This window comes from Lepidochelys olivacea, assembly GCF_965140295.1.
Source record: "Lepidochelys olivacea isolate rLepOli2 genome assembly, chromosome: 10".
Taxonomy (NCBI): Eukaryota; Metazoa; Chordata; order Testudines; family Cheloniidae; genus Lepidochelys; species Lepidochelys olivacea.
Window position 1 is genome coordinate 22,914,947 of NC_140420.1, and position 20,907 is coordinate 22,935,853.

A 20,907-nucleotide genomic window follows, 5' to 3' on the forward strand; every position below is an offset into this window, starting at 1 on the left:
GTCCCTGCTGTCCATCGTTGTCTCAGCAGACACTTGGGGCGTGGCTTAATCTTTTGGTCATGCTGCCTGTCTTCCCTCACTAACAGCCCACCATTATGGTCTGTGGATTACAGTAAAAGTTAGGGCTACATTCTCTTCTCAGTCCATAGTGGAATGTTATAGGGAAGTTTTGCACAGAGATCAAGGGTGGCATGTGGCTTTTATGTAGTAAGTAAACTTTTAGTTATCATTATTTCTATTTGTTCAATTCCTTATTGTCACATGTGGTGCCATTCAGTGGGAAAATATACTCCCCTTTTAGGATTATGGCTTCTTCTGCCCTTTGATTATCTTCTTTCCCCATGCTCCTTTTTTTCCAGTTTTTCCCTTTCTCTTTGTGTGTTTCCTCTGGCCTTCCCTCTGTATTTTCTTCTCTGCAGCAACATTTTCCACACTATTTGGGTTTGCTCCCACAGATGGTCAACAATGAAATGTTTAATGTGGACAGTAACATTTCATTGAGTTTTAGCACTTGTCTCAATGAAATCAGTGGGTGGTGGGGATTCACAACCCTCATCCTCATTTTTTTCAAGTAGTCCACCAATTGAGGTGGACATCATAGCATCTGTTACACTTGATTCATGTTTGGAAGATTTTCTTCACAACCAAGAGGGCAAGAGTGTTTTTTTTTTTTAATTAAATCTTAGATTATTAACGTGCCACTGGTTTAAAGTTTCAGATTTCAGTACCATCAAAATAAGGATCAAATCCAGTCAGAATTCCTTTAATCACATCAAGTAGTCTCTTAACAATTGAATGCCTTATCCCTTATTCAGGCCAGACTCTAACCGAAGTTAATAAAAGATTGTGCTGCATAGTGAATATGAGAACAGCCCCGAAGAGTACTTGGAATACCATGACATCAGTGTATATTGTACATACAGTATGGGTTAGAGGGAGGAGAAAATAATGTGGACTAGTACTTTAAACAAGCAGATCTCCAAAATGACAAGTTTTGAAAAGTGGTACCTCTCGTGCATAATTTCTTTGATATGGCTCTTTACTATGCCATTATGTCTGTACAACCGAATAACATACCTTCCAAGATGTGATAATGTACTCTGGTTGGGTCTTGCTGTCTCTGAAAACAGTTCTCAAAGCAGAAAGGTATGGATTAAAAGTGAAACAGTGATGCATGGAAATAAGTGTGTGTGTATATTCTGGGAAAGATAGTTTTGCCAGAGTCACTTACATCTACAAAAGGAATTAAATTTAGAGTTCAACCTAACCCTCTTTCCTTAACTCACTCTGTTGTACTTAGGTCTTTCAGGGGAGTGCCACAAGGCTGGATGAAGCTATATATATTGTCTGTTAAGTGTTGCAATATTTCTTTCTCTAGATGCTATGGGGTGAGTTTATGATTGCTTGAGGATTGCCTCTTTTTTTTTTTGGCTGAATTTCCTTGTTTTATTAATTTAAATCCAACTTTTTATACATTTAATTTATTGTAGTCATGTGGTTTAACACAGTGGCTCTCAAGTTGCAGTGGGGGAGGTTTAGATTGGATATTAGGAAAAACTTTTTCACTAAGAGGGTGGTGAAACACTGGAATGAGTTACCTAGGGAGGTGGTAGAATCTCCTTCCTTAGAGGTTTTTAAGGTCAGGCTTGACAAAGCCCTGGCTGGGATGATTTAACTGGGAATTGGTCCTGCTTTGAGCAGGGGGTTGGACTAGATGACCTTCTGGGGTCCCTTCCAACCCTGATATTCTATGATTCTATGATTCTGTGATTCAATCTTTACAGACTACTGTACCCCTTCTAGGAGTCTGATTTGTCTCATGTACCCCCAAGTGTCATCTCATTTAAAAACTACTTGCTTACAAAATCAGACATAAAAATACAAAAGTGTCACAGTACACTATTACTGAAAAATTGCTTACTTTCTCATTTTACCATGTAATTATAAAAAAAATCCACTGGAATATAAATACAGTACTTACATTTCAGCATATAGTATATAGAGCAGTATAAACAAGTCATTGTATGAAAATTTAGTTTGTATTGATTTCGCTAGTGCTTTCTTATATAGCATGTTGTAAAACGAGGCAAATATTTAGATGAGTTGATGTAGCCCTGGAAGACCTCTGCATACCCCCAGGAGTACGTGTACCGCTGGTTGAGAACCACTGGTTTACCATAGCTCATCTAATACTAAGGTCAAGAAGACTTCATGATTTAACAGTCTTTTTACAGTGTAGTAGCGTCAGAAATGGATAGAGATTGTGAGTTGATCTAGTGCTAGTGTAACCCACACACCTTCTGGGTGTGGTGTTCTGTCCCATCTAGTGGCACCGAGACCACTTACAGAAATAAAATGAATCTGTCAACTGTTAAACTGAGTCTGTTACACTAACTGCTATGCATACTAGCAAGAGCTTTCCTTTTTTTTTTTGTCTGAGACACCTTTCTTTTTGGTTAATGAAAGTGCTGTAGTACATTCTTGAGGTCTGTTGTCACAACTATATAACTAGCAGTTTTTCACATCATGACATATTTAAAATGAAGTTTCAGAGTAGCAGCCGTGTTAGTCTGTATTCGCAAAAAGAAAAGGAGTACTTGTGGCACCTTAGAGACTAACCAATTTATTTGAGCATAAGCTTTCATGAGCTACAGCTCACTTCATCGGGTGCAAAATGAAGTGAACCTGTCAGTAGTATGTATTACTAAGGTAGATGAAGCAGTTACACTTCTTAATCAGTTGAGTAGCTATGAAATTACACAGGTTTGCATGAAAGAAATGCATCTCTGTTTGTGATGCTTGATTCTTCTTTTGCTTTCTGAGGGTACAACTGGCAACTTTGCCTTTCTGGGTGAGGGCATCCAACATCGTCTTAAGAATACCTCTAAATTGGTAAGGTTTGATAGACATATGTAATTATCTTTCTAAAAACAAAATGGGCCCTTGAGTTCTAGGATACTGACAGATGCTCTTAAAATTGGGCGGTATTTAAAAATATCACTTATTCTATTGAGATAACATTTGTGATTGTTTCTCTGAAACATAAAAGCAGCCTCAGGTAGCCATTGCTTATATCAAAATGCTAGGTTGTACAAAATGTGCTCTAAAGTTTAGACAAGTACAGTTGTCAAATACTTTAGGTGGAGAACAATTTTCTGTTTTGCAGTCTGGTATGCGTAAGAAAAAACCTGTATGCTATAAGATTGATGCACGGGGAAGGATCTTCAGCTGGATGAGTTGAAAGAATGTTATATCTTCAAAACAAAGCATGATGCAACTTGAAACACCAGGCAAACAAAGCCTTTTGGTTTCAGAGTGGTAGTCATGTTAGTGTGTATCAGCAAAAACAATGAGGAGTACTTGTGGCACCTTAGAGACTAACCAATTTATTTGGACATAAGCTTTCATGGGCTAAAATCCATCTGATGAAGTGGGTTTTAGCTTATGAAAACTTATTCCCAAATAAATTTTAGTCTCTAAGGTGCACAAGTACTCCTTGTTTTTTTTAAAGACTTTTGGATTACTTCTGATTCATGGTACCTGGAGATGTCCTGAGGAAGAGCCCAAAGCCTGAGAAGGACAGTGAATAGGAGGAGGGTCTATGGGGTTTCTAGATCCCGTACTGTTTAAGGGATTATACATCAGGAAATAAAGCCCTCATCTTGTAAAGGGATTGCTAAAAGCAGATCCATATGTTGACATGAATTCCTTTGCAGAATCTAAGTTTGTGATTCATGTGTTGGTCTAAATGGCAGCCACTGCAAGGCATGCAAGTTGGGCATAAGATATTTTCTAATGGTCGCATCTGGTATCAGACATGTTATGTCATTTTGCACTGGCTGCAAGACATAGGGTTGCATTGTGACAGCCCAGAACAGGGGGAATTGCAGTAGTTAAACTGAAATGACAAAGCCGTGGGTGGCATTGGTGAAACTGAACTTTGGTGGCAAATTCTTTTTTCTTTTCTGACAGATACGTTAGTTGCACTTCATGAAGGCTTATTTTCCTTTTAAAAGGACAAACTGCTGTTTTTGAGCTCCAGTAATTGTGCAAACACAGATTCTTATTTGTCTTTCTCCTTTTTTGAACTTTTTATTTACAGTTTTTGCAGTAAAAATGATAATGCCACAGTGAGAAATGTGCACTGATATTAGCAGACATAGTCTATATAAATGAATGGGGCTATTCTTTTAACTTTTAAAAGGTGATTATCTTGACTTTTGATTGTGATGACTGAAAAATTGGGAGTCGTCTTTATAGATAATACATATATCCTCCTCTTTTTTTATTTAAAGAAGAAAAAAGCTTTTTTTCCCTTCTCTCTTCTTTAATTTTTTTAGGGCTAATATTGTTCTAACCTTTTAAATTCATGCATAGCAGTGTTGCTTTGTGTTTTGAGCAAAGAAGTGATAGTCAGGAGTTACCTACATCTATCCCTGTTTCTGCGCCTGATTTACTGTGTGACGCTGGGCAACTCTTTTCCTCAGTTTTGTCATTTTGAAATGAATAGTAATTTTTACCTACCTCCTGATGGCTTCTGGGATTTAATTAATGTATGTAAGGTGCTTTGCTATCCTCCAGTGGAAGAAGCCATAAGAAATACAAGGTATTCTTTTTAAAATAATCATATTTAGCTGTTAAACATCATTTATATTTTTAGTGCACATTCAAACTCTTTTCTCTCCCACTTTCAAAACTCTTCTATGTCCTTGCAAAGTCAGCAATGTTTATTTTACATCTGGCACATTCTGTTTTTATAGGACAGTCTCTTATAACAGAGAAAACAAATCCTTGTTGGTTCCAGTGTAAAGGGGACTAAAAAATAGGTCTCCTTTGTTGGCTAAATGAATGGTCTCCAAGCACTATGTCAGCTGTCTTGTGACTCCTGCCGCTACTAAAGACAACTGTTATGGTGAAGAGGGGGAAATAGCAGCCAACTCCAGCAACTAGAGCACCAGTGAGATTGAAGCTGCCAGCCACAAGTGGAAGAGGCAAGAGTAGAGAAGAACGGAATTGGATAGCTATGCCATAAGTTTAGGTAGTGGGAAGAGAAAAGGACCAGATGGCTGGGCAGCATTTGCAGTGCAGAGGAAACCCAGAACACCTGGAAATGTTCAGGAAAGCAGAGGGTGAGAGAGGAACAGATCAGTTAGGAGGGGAGGATGGATTTAAAAACAAAAATAGACAGTGTGATTCAAATTTTGCCACATTGAAAAGCAGTAAAATACTTATAATTATTTTTCTAAAATTGCTTTTCCATGTAAGCCCAGGGACAATGTGCAGCTGTGAATGGGAGAGGATGGGGTCCCTGAAATAACTTCTGAATTATGATGATGATAACTCTGTGAAAAAGTTGGAGAATCTCTATCCTGAGGCATATGTGTTTTGGTTTGGAGAACAGGAAACATGAGCAGATTTCTATGGATTTCCTCTCTTAACAGTGCGCCTTTTTTGGCTAACCTCTTGTGTTGACTCTCATCTTTTACATGCTAAAATGTTAATTTCTTGTAGTAAGAAGAAACCAAATTTTTACTATGACTAATCAGGAGTCATTTTGATTTCCAGCTTTTTATAGCTAGAACTCAACCCTACAGTGTTGTCAAAGTTTGACTCAGACTCAAAATTTATCAGACCACTCTGTTTTATTAGCAAAGCTGCTCTGCTAATACATTTAGAAGTGAGCCCCCCGAGTGGGGCTTGTGTCTTTTAATTTATACAGTTTTTTTGGAGAACAAGTTACAGAGAAGCTACAGACAAAAGAAGAAAAAGATTTTAGTCACCACCTTTCGAGATCCCTGAGACCAGTCAGATATCTTCAATTACCTGCCACCCTTAACAATCTCCTTTAACAGCTTCCAGTTAACTTAACTAATTGCCCTTCACACCTTCCATTCTGATGCCTGCTTCTTAGACATGCTGGCTCTATCTTAATTGCTTCTCCATTCAAAAGCTAACTGTCCCTACGTGTGCTCCCTCAGATACTTTGTAACATGTTTTGGCATGCCCTCTCATATACAATGTATCCAGCATGTCCCCTTATACAATGTTATACTTCCACAGTCCCCCCTTTTTGGTCAAGGCTACGCCCATGACCAATGACTTACTGGATTCCATGCATCAATCGTTCTTTTTCATTACTTTCACTGGTGACATTTAACAACATTAGATTAGCACTCTGGTTAGGGGTAACCTGATGGATGGTGTGTCTTGTGCAGTTTTGGATACAACAAGAAATCAATTGAAAACACACAAAGATTATTAGAATTCCAAATAGGATAGTCAGGATTCCTTGAAACAACCAGTTTCCCAGACTAGAGAAATTGAATAAGTTACTTATCCGTTTCCACAAGGAACTTGATTCTTCGTGGGGAAGGTATGCAATTTGCTCCAGATGGCTAGCACGATTTATTACCTCATTAGTATTATTAGGTATGTATACACAGCATTCTGTTCCAATTAGAGCACAGGTCCCTCCTTTGGCTGCCAGTATTATATCTAATGCCCGACGGTTTTGGAGGGCCACTTGTCGGACCGCTCCTGCTTCTTTGGCTAGAGCTTTTAAGCTCTCTCCTGTTTCATTGGCCATGATCTCAACCACCGCTTGTAACCTTAAAAGCCTTTTTGCATGGTGGATTACCCCCCTTACTGGGACTAAAGAAATGCCAACAGCTTCTTCCCAAATTAGGGGGCTTATGTTATCCACATACCATTTAGCATCTGGCAAGTCCCTCCTTTTTCGCCTGAAATTACGGAGGCGATTTCGTGGGAGAGATTGAAGTACCCGGAATTGTGGGAAAAGCTGAGCAGGATAACAGATACCTGACCAATTTGCTGGTAGCACAGTGTAAGCATTTTCCCCACAAACCCAATGATGTCCCATTAAAGGTGGGAAGGATTGACTGCAACCCTTTGACATGTAAGAATTTACGAAGGAGGAATAGTATCCCCCAAAGGGCACAGGATGATTTTCACTGGGAGAAGAGGTAGCATTCACATGACATTTGTAGATGGTGCTGTTTTTCTCAGGGAGGCTGTAGGGGGAGCAAGAGATTGAATCTTTGGTTTGGTCCCAGGTTGAGAGGAAGTTTCTTTCCATACCCGGTTCGCCATTCTCCAACCTTGTTTGAATAGTCCCATACACCATGGGACACAATGTATTGGAGACAGCTGCTCCTCCCTAGATTCAGCCCTGTCCCATTACACACCCAGCACCAGTGGCCCTTTCCTTTCACCACACTTATAAGTTTAGGAACATATGTTTTTCCCAGCCCCCAAGTGTCATTTTCCTTCCATGTCCTTTTAAGTGGATAGGGTTCTCCAGCAAGCTCTGAGGAATTCAAAGGGATTGCCATGGTGGGGATCCTAGCTTGTGAGTGAGCTGGGATGTGGCTGCAGACCCAGCAATTAGAAATATTCAGGATCTGGGCTATCTGCACCTGTTGTTGGATGAAAGAATTGTCACTGTCACTCTGGATTCCCCAGACCCTCAGGACACAGTAGCTGAGGATTAAGCTTCTCAAAGGACACATGTTGGAAGCAGGACCCTTTCTGGTTCCGATAACCCCTTTCGAGGGAACCACAGTCACGGTTTTACGTCCACCAGGCAGCAGGCGCTAGGCTCACTACTGCTTCTTGTTTGTTGGGTCCTGCTGTCTGCTTACCCTCTGCTTCTGGCAACCCTTACGAGAGCGCAGATTGTAAGGTATTGCAGGCTGTTCCTCTTTGTCTTCTGGGGTTGAAGCTGGTTCTGCGTGGTCTTGCAGAGGTGCTTGGTCCCTTTGAGGTGGCGCTGGCTTACACTGTGAGGCGTGGATCCATGCAGCGATGCCGGATAATTTCACTGCTGTCTGGGTGGTGAGCAGTACCTGGTATGGACCCTTCCACCGCGGTTCCAAGGCGTGCTTCCGAAGGTGGTGCCGCAGGTAGACCCAATCACCAGGCTCAAGAATGTGACAGGCAGCAGAGGTGGGTTCCATCGGCCAAGCTGCTCGCACCTGCGAATGGAAGGAGCTCACAGCTTGCATTAACCCTTTGCAGTACTGGAAGAGCGTGCTGTGAGTTAGGTTTAGGTCTGGGGCTGGGGTAATAGTAGCCATTGTTCGCATAGGGCGTCCCATGATGATTTCAAATGGACTCAGTTTGTGTCTCTGGGATGGGGATGACCGAATTTCCATAAGGGCCAGTGGTAAAGCAGCTGGCCAGTTTAACCCTGTGGAACTACAGATTTTTGCCAGTTTATTTTTAAGCACACCATTTCGCCTTTTAACTGCCCCTGCACTCTGTGGATGGGAAGGGCAGTGCAACAGGTGGGTGACATGTAATACCTGGTTTAGATGTTGAACAATTTTTCCAGTAAAATGTGTTCCCCGGTCACTAGACAAAGTGGCAGGAATTCCCTTGGTAGGGATAATGTGGTTTAACAGACATTTTGCAACGGACAATGAATCAGCTTTGCGACAGGGAAAGGCTTCAATCCAACCCGAAAACAGACATATTATAACTAAAATGAATTCATATTTCTGACACTTTGGCATTTGTACAAAATCAAGTTGCCAGTGTAGGAAAGGTGCTTGAGGCAAACCCCGGAACCCTTGTGTTACTTTTACAGATTTGCCTACATTGTGGCTTTGACAAGTAACACAAGCGGCACAGTGGCAGGTTGCAAAGGAGCTGAAATGGGGAGCCCACCACCCCGCCTTACTCATAGCAGAGACCATCCCCTCCTTGCCGACATGCGAAACACCATGTAGCAGGGCAGCTAGAGACGGGTAGAGTGAGAGGGGGGCTACAAAGGTACCGGTGGGCGATCGCCAAAGGGAATCAGAATGCAAAGAGCAACCCAAAGCACTCCAGGAGTCTTTCTCTGTTTCTGGGGCAGAATCCTGGAGCTGAGCAAGATGAGGCAGGGATGGTGGCATTACAGAGACCGAGAGGGGACCAAGAAACGCTTCTGGTGAAGGTTTTATAGTGGCGGCATGTTTTGCAGCAGCATCAGCAAGTGCATTACCTTTTGCCACCTCGGTGTCTGCCGCTGAATGGCCAGTACACTTAACAATTGCCAAGGCAGACGGTAGTAAAACTGCATACAGGAGGGCGGCAATGTAGGGGCCATTCTTGATAGGGGTACCAGTAGAGTTAAGAAAACCTCGAGCCTGCTAGAGGGTGCCAAAGTCATGCACAACCCCAAAGGCATACCGAGAATCAGTAAAAATAGTGGCAGAGAGCCCCTCGGCTAGAAAGCAGGCACGGGTTAGAGCAATCAGTTCAGCCACCTGGGCAGAGGTCACAGAGGGTAAGGGCGCAGCTTCTATGGTCTCAGAGAGAGAGACCACAGTGTATCCTGCAAGAAGGTGGCCTTGGTCATTTCTATAACAGGACCCATCAGTGAATAATACCAGGTCAGAGTTAGGGAGAGGTACATCTGAAAGGTCAGGGCGCGGGACAGTGATAGCGGAGACAGTTGCAAGGCAGTCATGGGGTTCACCATCACTAGGTAAAGGAAGGAGGGGAGCAGCGCTTAATAGTGATATGTGAGGCTGAAAGCAGCAAAAGTTCATACCTAGTGAGGCGAGCGGAGGAGAGGTGAGCAGTGTTGCGTTGCAGAAGGAGAGTTTCCACAGAATGGGGAACCATGAGAGTGAGAGGAGAGCGGAGGACAAGGGACTCAGACATCTCGACCAGGCACGCTGCAGCAGCTACAGCGCTTAGGCAAGGGGGTAAACCCTGGGCTACAGGGTCCAAGGTTGCAGAAAAATAAGCCACCGGGCGATTTCTGTCACCGTGCTCCTAAGTAAGAACCCTGAGGGCACAAGCAGATTGTTCGTGACAGAAAAGGGTAAAAGGCTTGTCATAGTTAGGTAACCCTAAGGCAGGGGCAGAGGCTAAATTCTGCTTAAGGGAGATGAAAGCAGCATTTGCTTCAAGTGGCCATGGCATGGGGTTAGGTACAGAGGATCGAGTGAGTTCTTGGAGTGGTTTAACCAGAGAAACATATTGGGGAATCCATTGCCTACAGAACCCTGTCATGCCTAAGAATTTTCTGACCTGGCGTGGAGAGCAAGGCTGGGGAAAGCTAAGGATGGCTTGTACCCAGGCTGGATAGAGTGTATGGGAGCCCTGGGAGAGAAGGAAGCCAAGGTATGCGACAGAGGTTTGGCAGAGCTGCAATTTTGTGCAAGAAGCCTTATGACCCTTGTTTGCTAAAGCTGTGAGAAGTGTTAGTGAATCAGTTTCTGAGGCAGACAGAGAGGGGGAGCACAGGAGTAAGTCATCCACCATTTTATTGAACAAGTTCAATGGCGCCATTGAACCATTGAACCAACAAGTTCAATGGCGTAGACTGCGCTGCTGCTGTGTACCTTTCTGTCTTGTGGAGGATCGCTTGGACTAAGCATCCAGGCGCCGGCTGCCACGATCGTCCTGCAAGGCAGTCAGGGATCACACAGCCTCAGTGAAGCCGCTTGCCATCTTGGTGGAACCTCCAAATTGTCAAAGTTTGACTCAGACTCACAATTTATCAGACCACTCTGTTCTATTAGCAAAGCTGCTCTGCTAATACATTTAGAAGTGAGCCCCCCGAGTGGGGCTTGTGTCTTTTAATTTATACAGTTTTTTGGAGAACAAGTTACAGAGAAGCTACAGACAAAAGAAGAAAAAGATTTTAGTCACCACCCTTCGAGATCCCTGAGACCAGTCAGGTATCTTCAATTACCTGCCACCCTTAACAATCTCCTTTAACAGCTTCCAGTTAACTTAACTAATTGCCCTTCACACCTTCCATTCTGATGCCTGCTTCTTAGATGTGCTGGCTCTATCTTAATTGCTTCTCCATTCAAAAGCTAACTGTCCCTACGTGTGCTCCCTCAGATACTTTGTAACATGTTTTGGCATGCCCTCTCATATACAATGTATCCAGCATGTCCCCTTATACAACGTTATACTTATACAATGTTATACTTCCACAGTGTGTACATTGTGATTTCCTGTGTTTGGACCAGGGGAGAAGTCTGTGGAAAAACAGTTTGCTGTAAATTATTCTTTTAGTCATATCACTGATCTTATTTTGGGGATTCTTTGTTTATGAGAGACATAGGAAAATCTCAGAATACCATTTGGTTTGTTAGATGGCCAAAAAAGATTTAAACTATTTCTGAGCAGAATATTTTATTTTTTCTTATTGTGCCACGGGACACATTTTGTAAGGGACTAGTGTGATATATTTGGGGGAATTAGCAATTCATATTTACAAGTGTCCCTTTTCTTCCTCTTCATTTACACAGACAAAAAGTACATCAGAAGTGAAATTCTTCAAAATTAAATGTACAAAACATTTTTGATTGAATGTCGGAAAGGATGTAGAAAATTTTTATCAACATTTGACTTTGTTTTGACATCTTATTTAAGATGAAAATAGCAAGTTGATGGGAAAGTGACTGTATAACAAAAATAGATTAGTAAAGATTAATAGACCGAAAAGCTATACTTAATGCCACAAGAGGGCCACAAACCCTATGATAAAATACCTGGTTGAAAAGTGTATTATTTTCTAGATTTGAAAGTGCTGATTCTTCTCTCCCTAAAACTAGTATAGAACTCTGTTGAAGGCAGCAGTGGACTTACACCATTGTAAAATTGGTATGAGATCGGAACATGTAATCGGAAAATTACAGATGCAGGCATTATTATACTGACACATGAAGAGAAGGGTGTTCCCTTACAAGTGGAGAACCAGTGTTGACAGGTTTCAGAGTAACAGCCCTGTTAGTCTGTATTCGCAAAAAGAAAAGGAGTACTTGTGGCACCTTAGAGACTAACCAATTTATTTGAGCATTAGCTTTCGTGAGCTACAGCTTATGCTCAAATAAGCTTATGCTCAAATAAATTGGTTAGTCTCTAAGGTGCCACAAGGGTTGACAGGCCGCTCAAGGAACATATCCATATTAGCTCTGATCATGCTAGTGTGCTAAAAATAGAGTGTAGCTATGGCAGCATGAGCAGGATGAGGGGTTAGTGGCCCTAAGTACGTGCCTAGCATCTTGGATGATACGTACTCGGGGTGGCTAGCCCCTTGCGTCACTGTGGCTATCCTCTATTTTTAGCATGCTAGCTTGATCAGAGCTAGTGGGGGTATGTCCGCTCAAGATGGGACTCTGACCCTGGAGCTCGAAGTGTACACATATCTTTTGATTCTACTTGTCCCAGAAAAAGTGAGGAAATCCCTAGTGATTCTATCTCCCTTTCTTAAGAAGAGAGAAAGCAAGCATCCTTCATCAGACAGCAATATAGATCCTGTCACTGCTCTAGTGCTGAAGAGAAAAGACCAAGACCATGGAGTCATGCTTCTTCCTCCCAATGAGACTGGGGGCAGATGGAGGTAAAATAGTCCAAGCAGCAGGACAAAACCAGAATGGAAAAAATCCAGAAGCCCTGAATCAGTTCTCATCCTCCAGTTCTTCCTCATTCTCAGAAGAAAAGGAACTTTCAGAATCAGAACGGTTTCAGAAGAGAGAGAAATCAAGAGAATTCCGAAGAGAAGTGTCCATTTTACACCACACTAAAAAGAGAACTGAGAGCCTGGTGTAGTTCAGTCTCTCAAAAACCCCAGAAGAACCAATCTAGTAAAATAAGGCAAAATGAACAGAAAACATTTCCCAGTATCTTCTAAGTAGGAGCTGTGTATCCCCCTTCATTTGACCCTCCCCAGAATCAGTGAGTGTGTAGTCCTTGAATCCCAGAAGTGGCAGAGATCCTGAACTTTTACACACATCAAAAGAATGCCAGACTCAATCTTTCTTCCCAAAGTGGGAGCAGTATGACTTTTTTTGTTTAAAGATACAGCTATATCTGTAGGTAACTTCCTTTCTCAAACTATGGGAAAAAGCCTGGAAGCTAGTTAAAGATTTTGTTTTGAAGCCTCCTTTGCACCCCTTTGAATATCTGTAGCTTCTGGGTACTTTTCCAGAACCACTGCTGTCTTGATGTAGGATGTAGTTTGTTGGTAATATCTCGCAATCAGTTGCTATAAAGGATCACAAACTTCATGTAGAAAATAAAGGTAGAATATATTTTAGTAAAGCTGTGATTATATTTTATAATCCATATTTGAATCATTCAAAGACAAGAAAATCAAAGCCACCTCATGAAGTATCTCACTGGTTGCTTCTCTTCATTGGATGCTTCTCTCAGCTGCTTACATTTCATAGTTCCAGCAAGGGTGGGCAATATTGTAGTAAGTTGAAATATGTGGCTGGGCTCTTAAAACATCTCTCTTGAGATGGGACAACCAGAACGGCATGCCGTATTCAAGGTGTGCTTGTACGATGGATTTATGTAGTGTCACAATATTTTCTGTCTTCTGATCGATCCCTTTCCTGATGGTTCCTAACATCATTCGCTTTTTGGCTGCTGCTGCACATTGAGCAGGTGTTTTCAGAAAACTATCCACACTGACTCCAAGATCTTTGTTGAGTGGTAACAGCTAATTTAGATCCCATTATTTTGTATGTATCATTGAGATTGTGTTTTCCAATGTGCATTACTTTGCATTTATCAACATTGAATTTCATCTGCTGTTTTCTTATCCAGTCACCCAGTTTTGTGAGATCCCTTTGTAGCTCTCCACAGTTTGCTTTTCTAGTCATGGGCATTATTTGAGTAGAGACTGTCAGGCGTGCCCAGTTGTCTAATGTGGGGTTGTATGCGTGTGAGAGAGAGAGAGTGTGAGTGTGTGTTTCCACAAGACAGAGAGAGTGTGTGTGATATGGACAAATGTCTGTGTATTTGGGACTTGGACGAGACTACAGAATTCATTTTCAGCTGTATTTTAAGGCAGAATTTGAAATGTGACACCTGACCTTTTTCACTTAAAAGTTATTTCACTAGGAAAAGTGAATGCAGAGAAATCTTCTTGCATCATAGAACAGTGAAAGGATAACCATCCACACTTACAACAAATAAAATTCAGTATTTCACATTAATGTTAACAAGTTGCATTTAGTGTTCATTTTTAAAAGGTAACTTTTAAACCTATTGTGTAGCTCTTTGTCGAGATAGCAGTGCAGTTATCAAGAAAATGAAGTGTGAATAAGAGTCCGACACCTGAGCTCCAGGTCTGGGAACATGCCTCCTGATCAGTGCAAGTTGAGTGTGTGATGAATTGTTTTATCTGCAAATGCAAATATAAATGGTTCAAGGAAGGCTGTCTTACATTCTGATCTGTCTGCTCAAGTATCTAAGTTCTAAGAATCACTTTTGTACCCCTTCACTATTATCACATGGAATGGGATCTGTAATCTCTGCCTATTTTGATGTGACCAGTATTCTCCGCACCCTCAACCCAGTATGGACAAAAATTTTGTCTCTCTTTCGGGAGATCACAGATCCTTTAAATCTCAAATTACCTGGTTGCCTGGGCCAGGATCTGGGTTTCTTCCCTTTGTTTTTGTGAAATCAGTCTCTCACTGATTTCCCTTGCAAGAATCTCATATGGCTGATAGCTTCCCAGTGTGATGTAGACTGGCAGTCATGCAGAGGCTTCATATATAGATGTGAATCATGCACAGTATAGTAAAAACTTAAAGAAAACCAAGCATTTTACGTTGAAAAAGGGTTACAGTTGACTTCATTGTACAATGACACATTAAATCCCAAATCTCAATTTCAAAAGAACGCAGTATGGTGCTAGGTAGAAAATGAAATATTCCATCAATGTGGTGGTACTGAAGCTTGACTCCTGCAAGTATTTTAAATTATTACCATTTGCTTAGAGAATAATGTAACCACTAACACAGGAAATATGTAACACTGAAATTATAATGTTCTGCATATATACAGATTTGGTCTTGTGCACATTTTCCAAATTATAGTATTGGCTGATTTTTTCCCCCTCCTTTTAAGATCCACTTTTCTTGCAGAGAAAAATGGCTAGTTTGTTTTTCCAAAACAAAACAGCCCATTAATGTTTAATCTGTTTGTTTTTTACTATAGTTAAATAATTGCAGTGTCCCATAAATGTGTAGTTTTGTAATAGCTTAGCTAACTCTAATTCTTATTCTTGCAGCCTGGAGTTCTAGGATATTTTGAGTTCAATGCTTCACCTCAGCCTCCCGGTTATTTGACATTCTTCACATCAGCATTACATTCATTAAAGAAAGGTAAAAGCTTAATCTTAAGAATTTAAGGCACCTTTGCAAATAGTTTACATATGTGAACTTCAGTTCTCATCTGAAATATTTTGTAATTTGAGAATTACAGCTCTTAGTATTGGTCTGACGACTAAGTTTTATTCCTTTGTTAATAGACAATGAATGGATTAAGGAATAAAACAAAAATTAATTGAATAAAAGGTATCTTATATATGTTGTGGACAGGCAGAGTGGAATAAAATACATAGTGTGTTTATCCTTCGTCACATTTTCATAGCATAATAAATGTGATCTTCATTTTGTATAGTTTACTAAATATATCCAGCAAGTCTTATTTGCCAAATCTCTCCACTTTATTGAAGGAACTGCAGTTCCTGTTTCATGTCACATTTCATTGTTACTATTTGGGTACAAAAGTACTCAAAAAGTAAATATAATTTTTGTAGCCAAATGAAAATGAAGCAAAATCACAAGTCTAAGTAAAACTGAGTGCATTCCTGTTTTTAGGATCTGATCCTTCAAACAGTTACACTTGAGTAGCTTTACTCATATGAGCGATCTCTTCAAAAACATAGATTTGAGATTGCTGATTTGCCACTTAAAGTTCATGGTATGTTTGTCTATTTTTCAGGTAAGTTTTGTTTTACACTGGAGTCAGAAGTCTGGTAGTGCAAGACATGACACTGGGGCTCATCCTCAGGTCTTTCCTGTCTCTTTGTTTAATTTAGCTTCTGGCTTTTTCACTTTCCCCATTTTACATTACTTAATGTCTCGGAAACGTCTTGTAAATCTCTTCAAGTTACCTTTTCCACTGAAAGATGCTAAACAAAGAAATATTTACTTCCTTGGGGGTGATTATGGTAAAACGAAGATAGATTCTTCTTACATGGAGCTTGGGTTAGACAACTCCAAACAAAAGGAGATGCACCTCCCACAGTGGTCACTTAAAATCAAGAAATTTGACCCCCCCCCCAAAAAAAAAGAAAAAAAAGGTTATGTATAAAGAAGAACTAAATCTTTCTTCATTTCTTTTTTAAGGGGGAGAAGTAAAACTCTGAGAGTGGGCTCTGTTGCTGACTGATGATCATTGATTTGGTTTATGTCTGTTTTAGTGGCTAGTAGATGGATATTCATGCTGATGGGGGTAGGTTGACTATCTAAGCAAAGGACATATCTGTATTTTGGAAAGTTTTATTCTAGTTTCCACATTAAAGGAGAACTAACCCCCCAAATGTTTCATGTTTCAGTGCATAAACATAAAGCATAACGTATTTATATGTATTTTGAAAGGTTATTTTAAAATGTAGTTGTGTTCCTGTTGTAGCTTTTTAAGTGCTGAGCATTTTTACCACATTTCCTAGGAGCAGAAGCAATGATGTCATAAACTAAAGTGCTTTACACACCACTGAGCAGGCCTCCCTAATTAAACCATCAGTTTCTTAACTCTGAGTACATTGCAGAGAAAAGTGCACAAAACATTCCTGCGTTTAAAATGCTTCATCTCTGAAACAAGAGCTTGTACACCAAGAATAAATACAGTGTAAAATATAATTACAAAAATATCTTAAAGAACATTATTTGTTTTCATGTTTGCAGCCTGTAAATGTCATAATTTTTTTAGGTGTAATGAACATGGTATCTGGATAATTTCATGCCAAATGTTGTGGAAACACTAAATAATAAAACTTTTATAGCCTCTTTTATCCAGTTTGTTGCATACATTGTATTAATTCTCACAACACACTTGTGAAAAGAGTAATTATCATTGACCCCACTTCATAGGTTGGGGACCTGCGGTATAAAAAGATGGAGTAGCTTGCCCAAGATAAGTGGCAAAACTTGGCAGAACAGAGTAGTCCCAGCTTTCAGTTTGATATATTATTAATTAGTCATCCTTTGAGACCCAATCCTTATTTTATGTTTTTAATTTTCCTTAATTATGCAGATAAATAATTTGTGTTTTAAAATGCTGAGGAAGACAGGTTGTCTTATTTTTGCTGGTTGAGTAATTCTTTTAACTCTCTTACATGTTTTGTCATATACATTAAGGCAAACTAGATACCTTATAAAGAAAAGGAGTACTTGTGGCACCTTAGAGACTAACCAATTTGTTTGAGCATAAGCTTTCGTGAGCTACAGCTCACTTCATCGGATGCATTTCCGATGAAGTGAGCTGTAGCTCACGAAAGCTTATGCTCAAATAAATTGGTTAGTCTCTAAGGTGCCACAAGTACTACTTTTCTTTTTGCGAATACAGACTAACACAGCTGCTACTCTGAAACCTGTCTAGATACCTTATAGTTTGCACTAGCCGGGTCTATACAGGGCAGCTATAGCACAGCACATTTAGAGCACTTTTTACAAATTACACCCCTCAAATGTGCTTTGCTGTGACATGTAGACAAGCGCTTATACTCTTAGATTGTTCAGAAGAATTATGCTGCCATCTTTAACACATACTATTACAGTAAGATTTAATCTATAAGGTATTTATTATGATGGGAAAGCAGAGTAGGAGGAAAAAGCTGATGGTTGTTCTGTGGCATGAAATCCTATTCAAGGAGCTGATTCTAGAAGGTATAGAGCATTGATGTCAGTGGATACGGGTACTTAGCACCTTGTAGGATCAGATCATTGATGAGGTAAATTATGAATAATTGCTTTGTTGTGACATCACATTTTTGTTCAACTGAAAACTGAACTTTGTGAATATTTTTCGTTCTCTGAATGTGTACGCATAGAATTCTTAATTTTTAGTTCTTCTTTGTGTAATTATCCACATGGGTTCAACTCTTTGATATTGTGTCATGCACCCTGATTTTTTTTGGCCAGTAGTGTCTGTTCAGGCTGTGCCTGCACCCTAGCTGTCCTTGTGTATCCCCATCCAAGGGCTATAAGGGGGAATGGGCCCTACTGACCCTCAGTTTCTTCTTATTGATCGTGCCAGTGAGACCAAACTCCTGCAGTTTTCCCCTGTTTTCTGTGTGCACTGTGCAACTGACCTTAGTTAGTAATCTTACTATTTAGGTGATTGTTAGTTAATTCATTCTTATAGTTAGTTAGATGTTGCCCATTGCGGGGGGAAAAAAATCTAATCTTTTCTTCAATAGGTTTCAACTTTGGTACAAAGTGCCTTGGTCCATGGAGCCTTGGTACCTACCACCTCCGTATCCATGGTGATAATGTGCAGCTTTCTATATCTGTTTTTCAGTTTATATGGCATCTGTTTAATACTCTAGGTGCTATAAACCAGCAAATATAGAAATATAAGTGTATGTGTATGCATATATATTAATGCAAAGGTTAAAGACACTGTCAACTTAATTTTTTTTTAAATGACAAAACATAATTTTCTGATAGAGCACCCTTTAATTAATACATCCTGATTTTTTAAAATTCTTTAGTATTTTTAATAAATATTTTTCTTCTCTCCTGTGGATGCTTGAATATTTTCAATAAGGGAGAAACTGACTTATATGGGGAAATGATGATGCTAATTGTACACAAAGTACTATCAGATGGACAGAGTAAACAAACTGGAAAAACAGAGAAATATTTTTGTCCCGCTTCTGTTATTTATCGTAAGCTTAGGTGTTTAGCTATAGTATGCACACAGTTTTCAGACAGAAGTGTGATTTTTGAAGTTTTGTCCTTAAAAAACCAAACAGAACTTGCTCATATCTGCTTAGTATTCACTCAAAACGCACAGATAATGATATTAGGAACCATAATTTAGGTTCCCTATCCTTCACCCATCAATCCAACATTTAGGATGATAATATAGACTCTTGATTCAGCAAGACATTTAAACACATGCTTAATTTGAACTTTAACTGTTTGTTTCAACACCACTAGTCAAATGCTCTGCACTGTTAGCAACACTGGTGGTCCCACTGGCTAAAAGAGGAGGATTCTGCAGTTGGATTTGTGACCCATGCAGGTAAAACCTTACTGCAGCAGAAACAGTTCAGTTAAACCAAAACTTGAGGTTGCTAAGTACAGATGGAGCTCAAGACTGAAGATCTCAGTAAAAACTGAAAGGAAGCAGAGTTCTCGAGACATCAAATGCTGATGACCATATTTGTAACAAGAGTAGGCATATAGAATGTATGAACTTTGTGTAGTAAGGGAAAGCTGGCACAAGTTACACAAAATATGAAAACAATACCATGTTTCATTGCACTGACACATACTTGGTGTCAGTGCAATGAGAAGGGCAGGGAGTGACAAGATGTTGTCTGGTGGTGCTACAGTCTTATACTCAGGAGAAGGAATGCACAAAAGAAGTGTAGGAATTATGCAGGATAACATTCCAGCGAAGACCCTGCTGGCTTGAGAACCAATGAATGGCAGAATAACAGCCAGTCTGCAAACAAGACATATCAAGTGTACAATAATCCAAGTGTATGCACCAACAAATTCAGCAGGCGACCCTGAAATGGATACGTTCTTTGAGCAGGTACAGCAAATTTTGGATAATGTGCCTAACCATGATATCATAGGCAAAGAAGTGGAAGGCATCCATGCTGATAATAGCAAACCGCTTTTGATTCTCTGTGGCACAAACCCTCTAAAGATAGGAGTCAGTCTTTTCCAGTATAAGAGGATCCACAAGCTCACATGGAGATCAGCAAAGAATGCAACTGTTAACCAGATAGACCATGTGTGTGTATCTCAAGGGTGAGCATCATCTTTGAGAGTGTCCCTACCCAGATGTTGGCTTGGATGATTATCTTTTAGTGGCCACGTTACAATGTAAACTTAAAAAGATCATAAAGACAGACAAAAAGACTGTTACAGCAATAGCAAAGTTCAAGGACAACAAAATACAGATCAGATTGCTTTTAGAAACAGTTACAGTATTTTACAGGCGCAGGAAAGTGTGGAAGACAGATGGTCAAATTTGAAGACTGTAGTTGAGACAGCTGGACCTCCAAAAGGTGTAGAAGAAAGATGCATGGATTACATCTGGAACACGGGCAGCAGTTAACAAGCAGAAAGTTCTGAAGGCAAAAAAGGACCGAGCAAGACACAGGCAGAGCTTTTACAGGCAGATGCAAGATGCAGAGAAAAAGTCAAAAAATAAAGAAGAGAAGCAGGCAAGACAGAAATGCCTGGGTTCAGGAGAAGTCTGCAGAGGCACAAGATGTACCACTGAGAGAGACTTCAAACAACTCTACAGAATAGTGAAGGACCTCTTAGGAAGAAGCAGTTCAAGACGGATGATGCCCATCAGGGACTCTTATGGACAGATGTTGGAAACACATGAAGAACAAGCCAGCTGAAGGAAAATACTATTTCCATTCCATATTAAACTGTGTAGAGCCACAGTCATACACAGGTTCCAGAGGAATGCCTATGTTAAGTTAGAAATAGAAGAGGGACCAATAAATAACACCCAATGAAATTAAAGCAGCCATCGAAGGCCTCAAATGGGAAAACTTCTGAAGTTGACAGAATTCAAGCAGAGGTACGGTGACAAGAGGATATAGAATGCGCTGTCATTACCTGGAAAGACGTACCATGAATAGCGAGTGCACATAATCAGTGCGGGAACTGGACTGGCCAATATGCCAGCAGCACAGGAGGGTCTAAAGTTTAAGTTGCATGCTTAAATACCTTCCTGAATGGCACAATAATGCTAATATAAAATAACTTGATAAGCAGTTTTTATTTCCTGTTGTTTTGCATTAAGAATCCAAAATGCAAAAGGCTGTTCTGATGTCTAAATATGCAAAGCTTGTAAGGTTGATAAATTAAGATT

General features: G+C 40.2%; 1 protein-coding gene across 2 annotated transcripts in view; it reads left to right on the plus strand.

Moving 5' to 3' along the window:
* Positions 1 to 20,907, plus strand: part of TXNDC11 (thioredoxin domain containing 11) — a 102,846-nt gene that overhangs the window by 17,239 nt on the left and 64,700 nt on the right. For both annotated transcript variants that reach the window (XM_084640673.1, XM_084640674.1), the window contains one exon: positions 15,059 to 15,152. In XM_084640673.1, coding sequence (XP_084496799.1) covers positions 15,059 to 15,152 — 94 coding nt within the window. The remainder of the gene's footprint in view (positions 1 to 15,058; positions 15,153 to 20,907) is intronic.